Genomic DNA, 20,195 nt, shown 5'->3' with positions numbered 1-20,195 from the left:
GGCACAGTGGATAGAGTACGGGCCCTGGAGTCAGGAGTACCTGAGTTCAAATCCGACCTCAGACACTTAATAATTACCTAGCTGTGTGGCCTTGGGCAAAACCCACTTAACCCCATTGCCTTGCAAAAACCTAAAAAACAAAATAAATAAATAAATAACCCCCCCCCCCATTCAAGGTCATAAACTTCCTAGAATCTATGGTTTGTGAAGCCCCAATTAAAAACACTCACAGTGCAAAAACAAAAAATATTTTGGGAATTATAGTTTGTTGAAGGAGGCAATGACAACTGAGCTGACTTCAGAGAATGAGTATTAGTTCAACAAAACCAACTGGGGAACAATGTATATGCTTGGAAGTTTGGGGGTTCACTCTTATGAGACACAACCACCAAGACCTTGCCATCAGTACAATCTGTTTTCCAAAGTTTCTGCTAACTCATCCTCTCATAAACAAAGTAAACAGTTATATTTGTGGGAGAAAAAGTTTAATAACTAATGAGGCTCCTCCAAATGGAAAAGGTACTTCCTATACCTTCCCCCCCAAAAAATATTCTCTGAATGTTCTAAATCTCCCAAGGTACTCCACTGAAGTCTGCTCTATCTATCCTGTTCCAAAATTAATATCATTATACTCCTCTTCCACAGAATCCTTATATGGTAATAAAAATGTGGCTGCTTTGGATCCTTTCAGTGTGTCTAGCCCTCCCTTTCCAATACAAGTTATCAGGAGTCAAAAAATAACTACACCATACCCTCTTGGAGAAGAGGGAACCACTAACTTTCACACCTCAACCTTCTAATGTGTCCTAGACTTCCAGGTTACTGAAAAGGGATGACCACAATCTTACTGGCAGGGTTCATCCATTTTAAGTACTATAACTTGAAAAGAGTACTACCTTCCAAGGTAGTATGAATAAGGGGCAAGCTAAATAATAACTGATTTACCTATCTACCCTTTTCTAAGCTTGCTCCAGCAAAATTATTTTAGTTTTTGTGAAGGGCTTAATAAATACATCTAATAATCTGTACTCTAATAATATATGTATGTCATTAAACATTCTATTAAAATTTCATTGTGTTGGGGCAGCTAGGTGGCGAAGTGGATAGAGCATTGACCCTGGAGTCAGGAGTACCTGGATTCAAATCCAGCCTCAGACACTTAATAATTACTTTGCTGTGTGGCCTTGGGCAAGCCACTTAAACCCATTGCCTTGCAAAAAAAAAAAATCTAAAAAAAAATTTTATTGTGTCATAGTGTTTTCTATACTGACAATCACATGTTCAATCTGTATTATATTACCATTTATGTAAAATGCTCATTACCCCAAATTTTTAAAAATTAAAGAATTTGGATAACCAGCTGTCAAATCTGGCTTAAGCAAAAAGTTCAAATAGTGTAGTGGTAGATAATGCAGTGTGGTACAGTGGGAAAAACACTGACTTGATAGTCAAAACATGTGCTTTGGTCCTGATTTGTCATTAACTAGGCTTCATCACTTTCTAGGATTCAGCTTCTTAAACCCATAAAATGAGGGAGCTGGCCTTCATCTGTGAAGAACCTCCTAATGCTAATCCTAACTAGAGTGACTAAGTGATGTTCAGAATCAAGAATGCCAGGCTAAAGAATATGAACCTTGCTCAGTAGAATATGATAAGTTCTTGAAAGTTACAGAAGTCAGATTAGAATGACTGATTGATCTGAAAGTAGTAAAGAAAGATTTGGTGAGAGGGCATAAGAATTACCATAATGTTTCTATAGCATCACTGAAAAAAAGTGCCCTGTTTTATGTCACACATTAGTAATTTTTTCAGTTCTCAAAAACAGGATTCAAGATCTGTTCAAAGAATGAGTGGTATTTAATCTGAAAAAAACAGTAACATGCAGAAAGTTTCTAATTATCAGAGCTGTTCCAAAAAGCAGTGATGTGCCTTTGCAATAGTCATGGCCATCATCACTGAAGGTCTTCAAATAACAGATGGATGACTACTTTTCAGGGGTGTTATAGGCGATTCATGCTTCAGATATATGCTTGAGATGAGATGATCTGAGGCCCTTTTTTAACCCCAAGATGTGAAATAATTCAACCATTCTAAAGAGCCATTTGCAACTTTGCCCAAAGGGCTATAAAACCAAAGAGCTGTAATACCCTCTGACCCAGCAAAATCACTTCTAGATCTGTATACTAAGAAGGACTTAAAAAAACAAGGAAAAGGAAAAAAACCTATACATACAAAAATATTTATAGCAGCTCTCTTCTGGTGGCAAATTGGAAACTGAGGTGATGCCCATCAGTTGAGGAAAGGCTAAATAAATTGTGGTATGTGATTGTGATGGATGCTCTAAGAAATGATGCTCTCAGAAAAACTTGGAAAGACCTACTTGAACTGATGCAAAGTGAACTGAGTAACACCAGGATCAATCAACTATGAATGAATTAGCTATTCCCAGCAATACAATGATCCAAAATAACTCTGAAGGGCTTAAGATGAAAAATGCTTATCCACCCTCCAGAGAAAGAATTAATGTGTGTCAATTATAGCTACAAGTATACTTTTAAAAACTATTTTTGTCTTTTTCTTGTACAACAGGACTAATATGGAAATATATTTTGCATGATGGTACAAATAACTTTCTCAATGAAGGGGTGGGGTTGGGGAGAGAGAATTTGGAACTCAAGGTTTTAAAAACAAACGTTAAAAATTGTTTTTACATAAAATTGGGAAAAATAAAATATCACACCAAAAAATGCTTAATTAATAAAAACCTGGACATAGTTTAAATTTTGAAGATTTTCATGAAATTATAAAAGCATTCAACTGGGTAACATATAAATATGCTTACTGGAGTAAGAGAAATGGGCTTTTTTAAAAATATATTTGGAATCTATAGTACTACTCTGATGGTGTTTTTCCTTTATTCTCAAGGTCAAGAACAAGACATCAGAGGAGAAGATGCCATGACAAGCACATGAATTGGATTTGAGGGGGTTGTGTCATCTGCCGCATTTTCTCCTCCAGAGCCATCTGAGTCCAGTGGCCAGATATGAATCAGGACCACTGGAGAAGACCCTAGATGCAAGCAGTCAGGGTTAAAGTGACTTGCTGAAGCTCACATAGCTAGTATGTGTCAAGTGTCTGAGGCTGGATTTGAACTCCTATACTTCTGACTCCAAAGCCAGTGCTCTATGCACTGTGCCATGTAGCTGCCCAGGACTACTCTACATAATTTGGATGACATAAAAATAAATGAGATTTCACCTTCAGGGGTCAATGATCTAACTGCAGAGCCATCACAAATGAAAAGGAAGAGTTAAGGCCAATTCAACTAACAATGTTTTGAAATGATATCCTTATCTTATAACCAAGCCCTGTTTTAGAGTCAAGAAATTCTACTTTGATATGACTTAATTAATTGTCCATTTATAACTTTGGTGAGTAATGGGGGGGAGGGTGTGGTAGGAAGGCTACACACCTCTCCTCTCCTTTCTTCCTTCCCTTCAAGTTAGTGTTCTGCCCAAAAGCCTGCTAAGATTTCTTAGGATTTAAAGACCTCGAATCATTCTGATTCTACTTGAGTGGCCAACAGGTTCAGGCTAAATCTACTTGGTCACGTTGGGACCCTGACTGGCTTAGAATGAATGTGTGAGGAATGTGAGGGTGTTTGGTTTCCACAAGAATGTGAAAGGAGCTTGTGAGTTTAGATTACAAAGACTGGGGGGTCTGCCGGTATTGGTGCCTACGGGCAGCTATGTTAATTGGTCCCCACCTGATCAAAATTTGAGATTAGATCAGGTCTGTCCCATCTAGCTCCCAGTTAATCTAGAGTCTGTGTCCTCCTTTCCATTTAAGGAGGTTACTGTTCACTTCCCTGTGCTCACTAGTATAATGAACAGGTGAGGGGAAAACCTAAGGAGGTGAATGTAGCAATTATGACCCTGGTCAATGTTTGGCATGAGGCAGGAGGAACAAGCTTTCCAAACTGCATATAAGACTCATCATTGCCATGTTGGGGGGGGGGGGGGCAGGGGCCCCTTTTCCTTAAGAGAAGTGGTCATATTTGCAAAGATGTATCAATAAAAGCCATTTTAATCACTCTGGACTAAGTATTTATAATGATGAATCATTGATAACAATTTGGGTGTTTGGTTGGGATATTATAGTGTAAATCATTTTGATATTCTCCCCGAAGAATGCAAGGGAAAAAGGCTCGCAAAAGGCTTGACTTCAAGCTCATTTCTTGGAGCTCTTTACTGGAGAAATATCTCACGAGATTCTGGGCAGGAAGACCTGCCCAAACTCAGAGCCTGAGGGATTAAAATGTCTGGGGGTAAGAAATGTGGAAAAGGAACAATCTTTGGAGTGGTGAACTGAGGGGTGGTCAGAACTGCCCAGACTGGCTGAGAAATCCTCCAAGGCAGGAGAGCTATCTTGAAAGAAAAGCCAGAGGATTAGAGGAATAGGGTACCTGAAATGGGGAGGGGAAGTCAGGACTCCCCTCCAAGAATTTCCCCCAAACTTAAAGCCCACCATGGGATGGGGGAAGTTGCTGGCAGACTTGGGAGGCCAGGGAGCCTTGTGACTGGAAGCCAGAAGGAAATTCATTGAGTCTGGAGGGAGGGGGAAGGAGAGGGGGAGGGGGAGGGAGAGGGAATGTGTACAGGCATAAATTGTCTTGTTTGTCAATAACTGTGTTCCAAGTTGTCTGAGTTAATCCTAGCCTTGGGGTTTTTCTGGGTCTGAGGACTCAACTTAAAGTTTTAAACTGAGAAGGGGACTAGGAGTTGAGCAGAGGAGTTTTGGAAGGTGAGGGGAAAGGAGGAATTTCTGCCATCTTTAGTGGTGCTGGTATGTGGAGCTGGAGATGGGAGGATGGGGGGGGGGGGCTCTTAAAGAGAAAAAGCTATAGAGTTGGGAGACTGAGGAGGTATGGATGGCAAAAATTCTTATTCTTAGGGTTTACTGGGGAATGCCCCATGCCTTTTCCCTGGGTTGGGGGAGGAGGGGTGCAACACAAGGTGGTTTGATTCTGTCTGCCATCTTATTAAGACTTAATCTTGTTAACTCTGAACTGAGTTCAGCTGGAGGAGTGCCCACCCCAGCACCCTTGAGGGAGGGGGGAAGGGATAGAAAATTTCAAGTGCTTAGCCTTAAGAGGGAAAGCAATCACGGGTGGGGTGCATGACAGAAAAAGAAAAAAATTTTTTAAAAAGGAAATCATGTTTAATGGATTGCTCTGCTCTGACCACATGGCCTAAAGTACTGTATTTCTGATCCTCATTCTATTTTTCAAGTTAACCTATTTCTGAACTGGATTTTGGGGGAATCACTCTAAGGGTTTTAAAAGGGCAATTATTGTTAAATGCAGACAAAATCTTTGTACGGAATGAGAGTAATTAGACAACCTAAATTGTTATAGATTTATCTAGATTATGTCTATGTAAGTTAAAGTGAAAATGTAGGTTTATTTCTAGTACCATAAGAAAACGGGTTGAGAGGCAACTAGGTAAGCACTGGCCCTGGAGTCAGGAGGACCTGAATTCAAATTCAGCCTTAGATACTTAATATTTACCTAGCTATGTGACCTTGGGCAAGACACTTAACACCCCATTGCCTAGCAAAAAAACCCCACAAAAACAAAAAAAAATTTTAAAAAAAGAATGGATTGAATAAATCTTGGAACTTGATAAGCTTTATTGAAAAACCTTTAAGGTTAAGGAAAGTGGTATTTGGAAGTTCTGTAACAATTGGGATTTATTGAATATGAAGCAAATTTGGGAATCTATATGTTATTATGGAGAAAAAGACATAAAATAATAATATATATGTTATCAGGAATATTTGCTGATTTCTTTTGGGAAGAAGAAAACACAGATGAAGAAAAAGTTTCTAAAAGGCATTTATGCAGTGGCTTTATTAAATTCTCTAATTTGTTTTAATGATAAGCCTAATAATGATGATGATGGTGATGATAATAACAATAATAATGACAATAACAATAACTATATTACCTTAGAGTTTTGGAATCTGAGTACCCTATAACTTTTATCAAACTTAAAACTTTTGGAAGTTTAAAACTATATTACTGATTATTTAAAATATATTTATAATGAGACATTAATAACAGGTGTAAATAGCAAACTTGTTTTGGTCAGAAATCCTGAGGACTTTCCCTTCCCAGAATGATTTAGTGATAGTGATACTGGTGTCGAGAATTATGAATGTAGCTTTACTGATGCTAAAATCTTGTTAATTGGGGTGTCTGGGTGGCGAAGTGGATAGAGCACCAGCCCTAGAGTCAGGAGGATCTGAGTTCAAATCTACCCTCAGACAATAATTACCTAGCTGTGTGGCCTTGGGCAAGCCACTTAACCCCATTGCCTTGCCAAAAAAAATCTTGTTAATTGTGGAAGGCTGTTTGCCCCTGAGATGTAAACTGACCTTGATTGTTGATTGTATACTGCAGCCCCTTGACCCTGTTGTTTTGTACCTTGTCCCCCATTCTCCTCTTCACCTAACCTTAGCTGTAGAAGCTGGTGTGACAGGAAATGACATGTTGAACTTGGGGGTGAAGTACCAGTACATAGCTTGCCATTGGAAGATTGCCATTGACCCAAGATTAAGAGCACTCCCCAAGGGCCACCCCATGCCCAACCTACCAAAGAAAAGTATTTATCAGAAAGCTCAGAGCCTTCGGTTCTCTTTTTATCCTTCAACTCTGGTTGGGATGGGTTTTTTCTCAAGTTCTTTCTTAGGCCATGTGGAGCACCATGGGCCAGACTAAGTCAAGCCTCATGGCTACCTGCCCTTTTCTCTCTCTCACAACCACTCAAACTTCTCCTAGTCTATTCTTAAAATGATTACTGCTTGTCTAGGAGTTATATATTTGTATATTGCACCATAATAAAGTCCAGAACAGTTTTAAATTCCCAGAGAGCATGTCAATTCCTTCACCTTTTTGGTAGCCTTAAATTTTCTGTCTTTAATCTCTAAACCTTTAATAATCAGCAATAGTATTAGTGGTAGTTGTTGCAAAAGAGGCATAAGGCAGTTACACAGACTATGTGGTAGAGCTACAAGTGCAGTGGATACAACACAAGCTCTGGTATAAGGAGGACTTGAGTTCAAATTTGACCTCAGAAACTTGATACTAGCTGTGTGTCAGAAACTAGCTATGTGACTTTGGGCAAGTCACTCAACCTTTACTATCTCTTATCAAGGGTCATCTCCAGTTCTCTAGATTCATCTGGTCACTGGACCCAGATGACTCCAGGAGGAGAAAGTGAGGCTGGTGACATAACACAGTTCCCCCCATCCAATTCATGTGATTGTCATGAAATCACCTCCCTAATGTCAGGATCTTTGTTGAGGATTAAGGACAAACATCAACAACATTGTGCAGGAGGGTATTTGCTTCATTTTTTCCTACCTGCCTTAATCACTGAGAAACCTTGAAGGTCTTGCCTTCCCAGATTAATTTTTTGGGGAGGGACTAAATAAAAGTGGTCATCCTTGGATTCTGTGCATCTTTCTCTTTACCTAGCCTTAATCACTGAAAGAACATGGTTTCAAGTCAAACTGAAGTATGGAAAATATTGGACAGAGAAATGTTTTATAATGATTAATCTATACCCCCAGTACAGACCATGTATCTCCATAATCCAAGCAGAGAGGTCAAAGAACTTTTAGTAAGTACCTCCCGGGCAAAGGACAAGCCAACCAATAAGACAATGGATCTCTACCTTAGCCTGAAGGGATTAGCTCTTAGTGTTACCAACCCTCATCTACATATCCTTAATTATCTCAATTCTGCCCTCAGAGCTACCCAACCCCACCCACATCTCCAAAAGTGGTTCCTTAAACTTTCAGCTCACTCCATAGTTGAACTTCAACTCTGCCTTTGAAGGATAGCCCACTATGGGGAAATTTCAGCTGACCTTCCTGCTAATTCCCCAGATGAATCAGGATCCCCATAATTGCAGGGGGGAGGGAAATATGTTGCAGGGAATTATGGGCATAAAGAAATATTGTAATTGGATCAAATTTTGTAAGCTTTTTCTTCACTTGACTTTCACTTTGACTCTGGCCATAAGTTCACCAATGGGTCAAGTTAAGATACTTGATTAAAGCAAGAGAATAAACAGGGGGATATCTCCAGAACAAGACAGGGACCACTCCTAAAACACCAGCCCTCCCATGGATCTAGAGGGGGATATTTTAAGGAGGAACTAGAATGTTTCACATTCTCCCTCTTACCACCCCTTACTTCAAACTCTTAGCTATCTCTCTTTCTCTCTTTAGAGTTGAAATGACTTTTTAATAAATCTATGTTTTCTTTTACAACTGAACTCCGGGGTCTGAGTGGTGAGTTCTTCACCAGAAACTAGCAAATCCTCCTACAACAATTGCAACTTGTCTTGCTAGGAAGTTGGCCTTAGAACATGGTTCTTCAAATTCTCCCACCCCTCTTTTATTGAAAGTCACTATCTTGCTTGAACTTTTTGTGCAACCAGTAAATTAAAATTTAAGCCTTTCTTACCTCCCTGAATCAGTTGTGAGTTCTTCAGCCTAAAATGTGCCACAGCTGAGTCTCCCCACCCCAGTTTCTCTGGCAACAAAACTGTGACCTGGGAAAGACTTTAGCTCTTTTTAAAGGTATCCCACTATATCCAGGGTCATCTCCAGTTGTCCAAAACCATATCTGCCATTGGACTGAGATGGCTCCAGGAGTGGAAAATAACTTTGCACAGTTGTCCTACCCTCCCCCACCACCACATACCCCCCCCATCCAATTCACTTGCACGTGATGGCATCACCAGCCTGTCTCATTCTCTTCAAAAACAAGGTACAAGAAACAACAATTCTCATGAAACTAATTACTTCCTAGAAAGTCTTGCTGAATAGTTTTTTCTATGGAATATTGGGTGACATCTTCCTATACCTGAAATAAATGAAAATAAGAGAAAAATAATGAAAAGTTTAAGAAAGTCTTTAAATGGCAAAATATCCCTTTTCCTTACTCTACCCCTACTAAAAATACAGATTTTAAGTATCAAATGAAACAAAAGAATATCATCCTTACAGATGACTTATATGATACAAACTTTCAACAGTTTATACCTGTGATCTTTATATTCTTCCCACCTCTAGCTTGAAACTGAGCCTAGTAAACAGGAAACTGAATTAACCATAAAAGTCTCTGGACTATCTTTAGGATCTAAAACAATGTAACTGGCCTTTGTTACTTGGTTATCTTTCTGATTACAGTTAGGGTTTCTTATGAGGAGGCCCTAGCTGACAAGTAATGACTCAGCAAGTGAAAGGTTTGTTTACATGTTCTCAGATGTTCTACTAAACTGTGTTGTTAACTGAAGTTACATTTACTTGGCCCATTATTTATTTTATTTAAATAAAAGATAAATTGGAAAGTATGTTTATATATATATATATATATATATATGCTATTTTTATAACCAATATTATTTTATTTTATGGTAAAAATTTAAAGTTTAATTTCTCTACTTAGCATATTTAAGTACTGTCCGAAAGCTAGCCTGGGTCTTAGAAGCAGAAATTCCCTGAATTACAATATTTCTGCTACTTCATGATACCTTAAAAGTCAATCAACAGCTCTGGTACATTTCATTAAAGATGAGATAGAAGACTGCAGATGAAGTTTTCCTTAAAAAATACTATCCAAAGGGCAGTTAGGTGGCGCAGTGGATAGAGCACAAGCCATGGAGTCAGAAGTACCTGAGTTCAAATTCAGCCTCAGACACTTGGGCAAGCCACTTAACTCCATTTTCCTTGCCAAAAAAACAAAAGAAAGAAATACATTCAAGGGGCAGCTGGATGATGCAGTGGATAGAGGACAGTCCCTGGAGTCCATAGGACCTGAGTTCAAATTTGACCTCAGACATTTAATATTTAGCTATGTGACCATGGGCAAGGCACTTAACCCCAATGCCTTGCAAAAAAAAAATAAGAAGTATTAATTCAAGTATTTAAAGAGCTATCTTTTTTTCTCTCTTAGAAGGAATGATGTTGAGTAAGAACTACATTTTATACATGCTTTTCATAAGTTAAAAATATAGAACAGAACAAATTATTCTAAAAAATATTTTCTATGAACAGCTGAGGTGTGTATATATAGACATATATACGTATAAATGAAATCTTAGTACCTTAATTCTTTTATACAAGCTAAAACTTCAGAATTATTCCCCATTCTTTAAAAGAAAAAGATTAAAAACGGTAACATTCTTTGAGGTTATAGGCCATCTTCCAAAGAAAGGTTATTTAAAAAAAAATAATTCAAGGGGCGGCTAGGTGGTGTAGTGGATAAAGCACCGGCCCTGGAGTCAGGAGTACCTGGGTTCAAATCTGGTCTCAGACACTTAATAATGACCTAGCTCTGTGGCCTTGGGCAAGCCCCTTAACCCCATTTGCCTTACAAAAAAAAAACCTAAAAAAAATAATTCAAAAGGGAAAAAGTGGTTCTAGGGTTCAACTGATTGTGATCACAAAAGTAACCTTCCTCACTTAAAAAAACTAATTGCAAAGAAGTATACTTAAGATGTCACCTTTTTCAGATAAATATGCAATCTATTTAAACAAATTTTAACAGTAGCATTTAAATATACTATATTGGTCTGAATATATTTCCCACTTTCCTACCAAAATTGATTTATGTAAATAAAGTCTTTTGACATAGTATTTTACCTAGCTTTCTGAATGCAAAGAAATTTTGTTTTCTCTAAAACACAACCTTTATTTGGGGTCATCTATGTTAGGACAAATATAGTAAGAAGTTCACTATGGCCCTTTAAAGTCATGTTATTAGGAGTGGGGGGAGGGAAGCAAGATTGGGGGGAAAATTGTAAAACTCAAATAATATCTTTAATAAAAATAAATTTAAAGTCATGATTATGAAACAAAGAAAATCATTTCACCATCTTATATGTAAAGCCTACAAAAGGACTCAAGGGAGATGACTTGTCTAAAGTGACACTATTGATAAGAGTCAGAGCTTAGTACTTCTGATTCCAAATCCTGTTCTTTTTCTATTGAATTTTCAGGTGGGCTTTAGTTACATGATTGCAGACAAATCACTTTTCATCATAAGAAAAGTGAGAATGTTTGCATTATTTCACAGCAAAGTTGTTATAAAGAGCATGTTTTAAAAACCTTATAAGCATCATAAACATTTTCATAAAACAAATAAAAAAGGATAAAATTAAAATAATGGTTTCCATTTCTTTTCCTAAAAAGGTCCTTATTAGCATCTGGAAATATTTCACTTACTTCCTTTCATCAGCAAAGAGTTATTACCCCCCAAAAAATATAAAATATTTAAAAACTATGTATCATAGTATCTGATAAGAGTAGACATTCAACAAATAAAAAAGAAACTCAACAATATATCTGTGCCCTAGGACCAACTAAGTGCCTCTTTACATACAATTTCATAAACAGAAAAATATATAACTTAAATGTACAGCTCCAGTTTTTAAACAGTGGCTTCTGAAGTTAATGCTGTATAACCTAAGTTCAGAAAATAAAGAAGTGAGGAGTAAAAGTACACAAATGATTATTTTGCTTTTGAATTCATTGAGAAAGGCTTAAAAGGAAAGGTGCTTTCCGGAGCTATTCAAATGATGGATAAGAGGAAGCTGTCAAACTGACAGAAATTCCTATCATAGGGGTTGGCATACTACATGACTACATGCCTATAATCAGACTAAAAGACATGAGTAATAGTTCTGGCTAGAAAAAGAAAAACAAAGACAAAAGCACTAAACAATCCCTGGGCAGTCTTGGTAAAAAGCTCTGAAGCTGAGAAAGTAGATTATAAAGCTGAACTTGAAGAATTACAATCTGGAGAAGGGAAGGAGTAAAAATGAAATGTTACTTACTTATGCTCAAAAGCTAATGACTTTTACCCAGAGAGCTTGAGAGCATGAGAATATTCAGAAATTAATGGCATGGTTTCTCAAAGCTAATTTGAGAAATTACATAAAAGAATAAAAATGTCATTTGGGTCAAGAAAGGTATTTAATGAGCAAAATACAAATCCACAATCAACTTCAGATTAAAAATTGATAGAACTTTACTTAATAATGATAACCAAACTTCTAAAATTTCAAACCCTCTTTCTGGTATGTCATTTATATGTCCTGACTCCACTGCTTTTGACTAAAAGTCACAATATTTCTCTCTCTCTCTCTCTTTCTCTCTCTCTCTCTCTTTAGATTTTTCAAGGCAATGGAGTTGCGTGCCCAAGGCCACACGGCTAGGTAATTATCAAGTGTCTGAGGTTGGATTTGAACTCAGGTATACTCCTGACTCCCAAGACCAGTGCTCTATCCATTTCGCCACCTAGCCGCCCCCACAACATTTATTTTGATATAATACTGTATATTTTACTAAACAAATATCAAAGACTGAAGGACCAATATTTACAACAAAAAGCAGTATTAAGTATAAATACCTATTTAACCCTGTGGCTTAAAAGGATGATCTCCTTTGCCTTTTTTTAAATAATTTTTTTTTATTTATTTAAGGTAATGGTGTTAAGTGACTTGCCCAAAGTCACATAGCTAGTGTGTCTGACATAGTGTCTGAGGTCAAATTTGAACTCAGGTCCTCCTGACTCCAGGGCAGGTGCTCCATCCATTGCACCACCCAGCTGCCCCTCCTTTGCCTCTTTAAACAAATTCTAGGACTAGTTTAGGTAGTTCAAAATAGAATAAGAGTGCTGGGCCTGGGAAGACACATCTTAATCCAGTCTCAGATACTTAGCTGTGACCCTGAACAAGTCACTTCACTCTCATTTGTAAAATGAAATGGAGAAGGAAATGTAAAACACTCCAATATCTTTGCCAAGAAAACCTCATGAACAATAAGGTCCATGGGATCACAAAAAGTCAAACACAAGACTGAATAATAGGGACACAAATGCAAGCAAGACAGTCCTTGCCCTGAAAGAGTTTATATTCTAAGGGAAGACAATATGGGGATTAGTAACCAGCAGAGAGAAACCAAACATAAAGGTGACTGGAGTCATTAACTAAGTGATTGACACACCTTTCCCAGGAAGGGTAGTGTTAAAGTGATTGTGGTCTTCAGGGCTAGATTGAGTTGGAAAGTGAAAGAGGTTGATGGCATGTTAATGAACTATGATTCAGGGTTCTAGGGGCAGAAATTTAAGTTCCAGGCAGGAAATGGAGTCTGGAATACAAGTGAAAGAGATTGGAGATGGTTGAGAAGTAGCAATAAGCTTAAAATGTCAATTTTAGTTTGACTTTTCCAATTTCAAATTTTCTGCTTTTATTTTAATTAATAATGCTTAGGTCAGTGTAATGGTATTAGTCATATAGAAAATTTCTATTTGATTTAAGACAAGGATTGTTAAAGTGAAAATAAAAGCAAAATCTATACTGTATTTGTCAAATGTAATTGTGGTTTAGGTATATTCCTTAAGAAATGAAGATTTTAAAAACAAACCAAATACAATTATAATAATAAATGGAAAAACAATCAATATTAAAATCTGTCTTTTAAAAATCATATAACATTTCTCTCAACACAGACATACCCAACTAACATTGTTCATATGTTCTGTGAAAATGCAACCTTAGTAAAAACAAGGTAACAATAGGATCAGTCTACTAGTATGACAGGAGAAATGTTAATCAATGAATAGTGAAACAGCAGCACAAGGGGAAGTAGAAAAGTAAAAAAGCACTTATTCCCCCAGAAAGTCTGACCAGCAGACTGAACTGTGCTAAGTAGCCAAGGCAAAGACCACTGGTTGTATATTAGGCTGGAGTACAATAAAGTAGATTTTATACTTTTTAAACACAATGTTATGAAAAAAATAAATACCTGGGGTGTATCTACATATACACGAGTAACTTTCACAATGTACCTGGGAACTAGGAAATTATAAATTGGTTTAATAGGTCACAAAGACAAAATAAGTCGGAAAGTGTATACACACACACACACACACACACACACACACACACACGTTGTGTTCCTCATTTAGATTCCTCATTAAAAAACATTGAAAAATTAGAAGACAGAAATAATATAGTCCTAAAATTCAACTAATTATTATAGAATGTATCTTCTTAGCCATTAACTTAAAACTTGCTAATTATAGACAGTCAAGTTGAATTCTAAGACAAATATTCACTAAACCCCTCTTTTGCAATCACACTAGGGAGATCACATATAGAACTAATTGCTGTACTCAAAAAATTTACAAGACTTAGACATATGAAAAAAGTAAGAACAAGACAGTTTATTTTGAAATTACTATATTATTTTTGCAAAATAATGCTAAGAACCTCATACTAACACAAAACCAAAGCAAAATAAGCGGAAAGAAACAAATGGGTAAAATTTTAAAAGCATGAACATATTTCTCATATTTGTATATGCGATTCACATGTGTGTAGAACTTTAAAGCTAACAAAAGGCTTCCTCACAAACAACCCTGTGAGGTGGGTAATATATCATTCTCATTTTACAAATAAAGAAATTAAAGCTTAGAGAGTGTAAGAGACTTAACTAGTATCAGGATTAGCATTCAAGTCTTTTTAACTCTAAATTCTACATTCATTTCCTAACCTCAAATTGCCTCTCCAGGAAATAATTACCATATTCTAAAAATAAGCATAATGTTGCCACTTCCTTAATCAAAAAGGGTCAAGGTCCTATAATATTCTTCTCTCTGGGTAGTAGCTAAATCAGAAGACCAGATGTTCAAGTTCAACCTCAAAGATTAGTTGTGAGACCCTGGGTATGTTACTTAACTTGTCTCAGTTTCTTCATCTGTAAAAATGAACTGAAGAAAATGGCAAACCACTCCACTATCTTTGCCAAGAAAATCCCCAAATGGGGTACAAAGAGTCAGACAAGACTGAAATGACAGAACAAATCCTCTCAGTAAAAAATCAGAAACCCATTATTTTGTGTAAGGACTAACGAAGCACAAAAAACAACCCTCCAACAAACTTGAGTAATAGCATAAAAGTAGTATTCACAAGCCCTTATGTAGAAGTACAATTTTTACATTTGTCCCTTGCCAGGAATGATAATTTCCTTAAAATAGTGTTGGAGATGAACAAGCAAAAATAAAATTGGCTTGTTCTTTTAAGGAAATTCTCGGTGGATTATTAGCTTTTGATGGAAGCAATGGGTTTTTTTAAATGCAAATAAGGAAAGATGAGTCCAAATGAGTTCCAGGAAGATTTTCTTATCCCTTTTATTTTGTTATTACTTTTAATTTTTCATTACTTCAGCATTTCCTGATTCAGTACTAAGTATCTTCAAAATTACACAGGTGTCACAAAAGGTTTAGTGAAGCTTGAAGGTTCAAGGGTTTAATACTGCACTTAGTCTTTTGGGTCACCTCGGATACAGTCTGTATTCTCAGACCCTTGAAGATATGAATTGTTTATTTATGTTAAATCCTGATGGGGCATATTGGCATGTTGTCCAAACAGAGGGGGCATTCAAAAAAACTTTAACCATCACATGCATTTCTTGCAAAAACATCATTAAATAAGGCATCAGACACAACGAATGGGGGGGGGGAATATTTAACTTGATTTAATTGTAATTGATAATTTCTGTGTTTATCATCACCTTCAACTGTGAATACATCCCTTCCAACAATACCCAATTAGTCAGCCATCCTTGAAACACGAGATAAAAAGCAGCTCAGCAAAACTAATGTATCAGACACAATCTTCATAGTACTTACATTGTTCCAGTCAGTCTCTCAAAAGAGTGGGAGGCACAATTACTCAAATTTAAGAGTAATATAAGGAAAAGAATCAACAGTGTTGCAAAGTGCAGAGACCTGGTTTGGGTCTATGAGATTTACAGAAGACAAGATTATTGTCTCTCTATTATTGTTCAAGAAGACAAACACATGAAAAGTTTAATAGCGCAAAATTCAAATACCTCAAGAAAACAAGAGATTTTACAAAGTAGTATATGATTAATCAACTAATTAACTGTAAAAACATTGTTTTAAGAGTTCTAAAGGGGGGACTGTCTGAATTTAATGGAGACAAGGGAATTTAAACTGAACTTTCAAAGAATATGGTTAGAGAGAGAGAAGGCTGGGGGTGGGAGTGGGGGTTGGAAACAAGAAACAAAACCTAGATGTTGAACAGCACAAGTATGATGGAAAGATAATGAGGAAACCAGTTTGGTTGCAACAAGGTTTTGGGAAGGGGAGATAAAATGATATATAGGTTGGGACCTAAACCAGAGTATGGAGGATCTTGACTGCATTTTTGCAGGTTTGCTCTAGCTAATGGAAAAGAAATCCTGAACAAGGGAATTGTTATTTTATGCAGATTAACCTAGCAAAGGAATAAAAGGGAGACTAAAGGGAAGGAGAAAAGTTAGGAAACAAGGGCCTGAACTTCAGTGGTGATAGTGAAGAGGATGAGATCAATACTGTGAAGACTGTATTTAGTGACTGACCACAGGTATTTGGGGAGAAGATGAATAAAAGATTTGGAGGCTGAATGACTAACTGAAAGCATGGTAGTTACACTAAAAAGAAATCCTGAAGGTAAGAGAAGCTTCCATTTTTGAGTGCAAAACAAGTTCAACTTCAGACACTGCTGTATGGGAAAACATGGGACTGTAAATGGAGAAGTACAGGATTAGTGGTATAGTCAGTATTAAGTAGTAGTTCCAGTAGTAGAGTGAAACCATAGGCCAGTAGTAGTAGTAGTAGTAGTAGTAGTAATAAAGATCATGATGATGATGATGATGATGATAGCAATAAATAATATCAGCTAACATTCATATAGACCTTATTTTGTGACAGGCACTATACTAAGCAGTTTATGATTATTATCTTATGTGAGTCTCAAAACAACCCTGAGCAAAAGGCACTGTTATTATTATCCCCATTTTATGGATGAGAAAACTGAGGCAGAAAGAAGATAACTGACTTGCCTAAGGTCACACAGCTAGGAAGTGTCTGAGGCTGAATTGAACTCAGATTTTCCTGACTCAAGACTCAGTAGTCTGTCCACTCTGTTCCCTAACACCTCCAATGAGGAGAAAATTAAAGAGGTAATTTGGAAATATTTTGCATAATTATATGCCAATAAATTTGATAACCTGAGTGAAATGGATGAATGTTTACAAAAATACAAACTGCCCTGATTAACAGAAGAGTAAGTAAAATACTTAATTCCATTTCAGAAAAAGAAATTGAAGAAACCACTCTGCTACCTAGCAACCTTAATTTGAAGTCCTTTATAGAAATGACAGTTGAAAGCACAAATGTAGTGAGATTTAAGGGAGCACAGGCCAGGCACTGAAGGAGAGATAAATAAAAAACCAGGATAGGAAAGCAACACAAAAATTTTAGTAGGCTAGAGTTGTGGGTGGGGTATGGGAAAGGATAAGTATCAATAGCCCCAAGAGAACTCAAGGACAATAAGTAATAAGCATAAGTCTAGGGATGTGTCAATTGCTAGAGGTGATTTGTGGCCTTGGCCATCGAGTCTGGAGTTAATTCCAGAAAAGACTAGGATATAGAAGTTACAGAGAGATTTGAGAAGATAAGGAAGTAGAAGTAACCACTGTAGCAACTTTTATGTTTCATCTGGTAGTGAATGCCAGAAGAGAAAGTCTGGCAAGTTGGTGAGAACTGTGTACATGTAATGAGTGGTCACTACAAAGGTAGAAACTAGGGCATTCTGCAGAGAAGATCTAAGGGGAAAGGGATCAAAGGCACTGTCTGTCAGAAAACCTTTTAAAAAAATTCCCAAAGATTCAAGCAGCACTCTCCATTTATATAACAGGTGTAAGGGCAAATGTAAATCAAACTAACCCAAACCAGATTATCAAATCCACTTAATCTGTATTTTGCTTAAAGAGCTTTCCCTTTGCAGAGCACACTCCTATTCTCTCAGACTGGCAAAAAGCAAAAGAAAAAAAAACACAACGGGGGTGGTGGGATGTTAAGGAAAATAGGTATTACCAATCACTAAAAATCTAATTATCTCTAACTCTAACATCACTAGGCAAAGACTGGCAATTTTTCTCTTGTATAGGTAGAGTTTAGCACAGCCATTTGACTATATAATGAGTTGAAGTTTGGGGAGTTTTAATGTTTTCAAAAAAACTCAGAGAAATTGTACAACAAAGCCAATACATCATTTAAGTCACCATTACAACAAAAAATTCCAGCAGTGTGTGTCTGCAGATTTATCTTAAAAAAAAATTAATTTACAGCTTCCACATGAATGTGACTTCCTAGAGAGCAAGGACTAGCTTCCTTGTCTATCTGTATTCTCTAGCACTCTATGAAGTTTTGCAGAGTAAATGCTTAAAGAATTTTCTTGATTCATTCAACAAATATATTTATGTATATACACGCTTGTATGTATATAAACACACACGTGTTCATATGTAAATATTTATAAATATCTATACATGGGTATGTATAGATATCTATACTTATGGAGGCACCTATAGCTGTCTCTATGTACATAGTTCTACACATCTGTAGGCACCTATAGTTAAGAGATTTCTATAAGCACAAGATCTATATACTACATACTTCCGTAGGCACTGATAGCTAAAGATATCTCCATATATAGATCTATACACTACATACTTATGCAGATACCGGTAACTATACAGAGATCTGAATATATACACAGATCTCTACTTTGTGTAGCTATACCTATAGCTACACACAGGGATCTCTATATGCAGGAAACTTAGGTAGGTGCCCAGAGCTAGACAGAGATCCGGATATACAGATGTCTACATTATCCACTTATGAGGTTACCTTATAGCTACACAGAACTCTTTCTACACACAGAAGTGTATACTGTATATTCATGCAACTACCTGTAGCCATATAGATTTTCATTAACAGAGATCTCTATTTGCTACACCCCGGTGTAGCCGCCTCTAGCTACAGAGAGCTGGACGAGCTCAGAACTCTGCTCCACTGTCCTGCACTGCCCACGGCCATGCGGGAGCTCCCTAGGCTCAGCACTCCGCGCCACACACACGCAGCCCCCCGCTCCTCCCGGTACCTGTGGCTGTCCCCGCGGCTCCCCGCACACCCACAACGACAGCCCGAGCCTCCAGGCTTGCCCAGGCCGGGGCGAGGCGGCGGCACGGAGCCCCGGGGCCCCGGGGCCGCGCTCTGGTCCCGGGGCTCGTCTCCCAGGACACTTACACAGCCGGCCCCGGCCCGGCCCCCGCAGGCTGGGCCCGGCCCCCTCGGTCTCCCCCGGCGAGCGGCCCCGGCCCCGCTCCCGGGCTCATCCGCCTCCTCTCCGGGCGCCCCCGCCAGCCCACAGGCCGCCCCGGGCCGCGGCCCGAGCCCCACGCGGGGCCCCCGGCCTAGGCCCCGGCTCCCGCTCACCTCCTTCGGGACGAGCTGGTTCTCCTCGCCCGGGACCATGGCTCCGGCTCGGCCCGCGGGCGACGCGACGCGAGGGGCGGCGGTTCTGGGCCTCAGCAGGCAGCGGCGCGGCCGAGCATTCTCCCGCCGCCCTGCCCCCGGCCGCTCGCGGAGGCCTCGGCCCGAGCCCCGGCCGGCAGCGCGCAGACACCCAGCCCGGCCGCCCCGCCGTCCCCGTCCTCGTCGTCGTCGTCACCCTCCCCGCCGCCGCCGTCCAGCCCCGCCCCCGGACGACTGCGATCAATGGAAAGATGGCGGCCGGCGCTCTCGCGAGACTTGAGCGCGCCCAGCCCCGCGAGGGCCGGCCCGGGGCGGCGGGGGAGCGGGCCCGGGGCTCCGGGCGTCTGGGCCCGGAGGAGAAGGGGCCGCCCGCGCCGGGGCCGGGCCCGCCTTCCCTTTCCCAGGCCCGGCCGGCCCAGGCCAGCCAATCAGCGCGCGGCCTCGGGGCAGGCCCGGCCGCAGCGGGCGCGAGCGGCAGAGAGGCCGGAGCCGCGCGCTGCTGTCCAGAGTGGGGGGCCCGGCGGCCGGGCCTCGGGGTCAGCGGCGCGACCGCCCCAGAGCCTGCGGATTCTAGTCCTGTTCCCCGCTGATACCAAGAAGGGCGAAAGAGAGAGAAAAAGGCGGCCCCCGCCCCCGGGGAGCCCCAAGGCCAGTGGCCAAATCCCGGCCTGGCTACGCCGAAGGGCTCAAAGGGAGCGACTGTCCGCACCGGGAGCTCCCCCACAGA

At 39.3% G+C, this 20,195-nt stretch overlaps 1 protein-coding gene across 3 annotated transcripts in view; it reads right to left on the bottom strand.

The window, feature by feature from the left end:
- The window catches only part of USP47 (ubiquitin specific peptidase 47), a 104,228-nt gene extending 84,650 nt beyond the window's left edge, over nucleotides 1-19,578 (bottom strand). For 2 of the 3 annotated variants that reach the window (XM_074230322.1, XM_074230321.1), the window contains exon 1: nucleotides 19,430-19,578. In XM_074230322.1, coding sequence (XP_074086423.1) covers nucleotides 19,430-19,468 — 39 coding nt within the window. In that variant the 5' untranslated portion in view covers nucleotides 19,469-19,578. The remainder of the gene's footprint in view (nucleotides 1-19,429) is intronic. The other variant, XM_074230320.1, reaches the window with a different exon arrangement.
- Between the last annotated feature and the right edge of the window lie 617 nt (nucleotides 19,579-20,195).

The sequence above is a fragment of the Macrotis lagotis genome, chromosome 3 (genome assembly GCF_037893015.1).
Source record: "Macrotis lagotis isolate mMagLag1 chromosome 3, bilby.v1.9.chrom.fasta, whole genome shotgun sequence".
Taxonomy (NCBI): Eukaryota; Metazoa; Chordata; class Mammalia; order Peramelemorphia; family Peramelidae; genus Macrotis; species Macrotis lagotis.
Note: the sequence above shows the minus strand (reverse complement) of the source record. Positions and strands in the feature narration are given on the sequence as shown.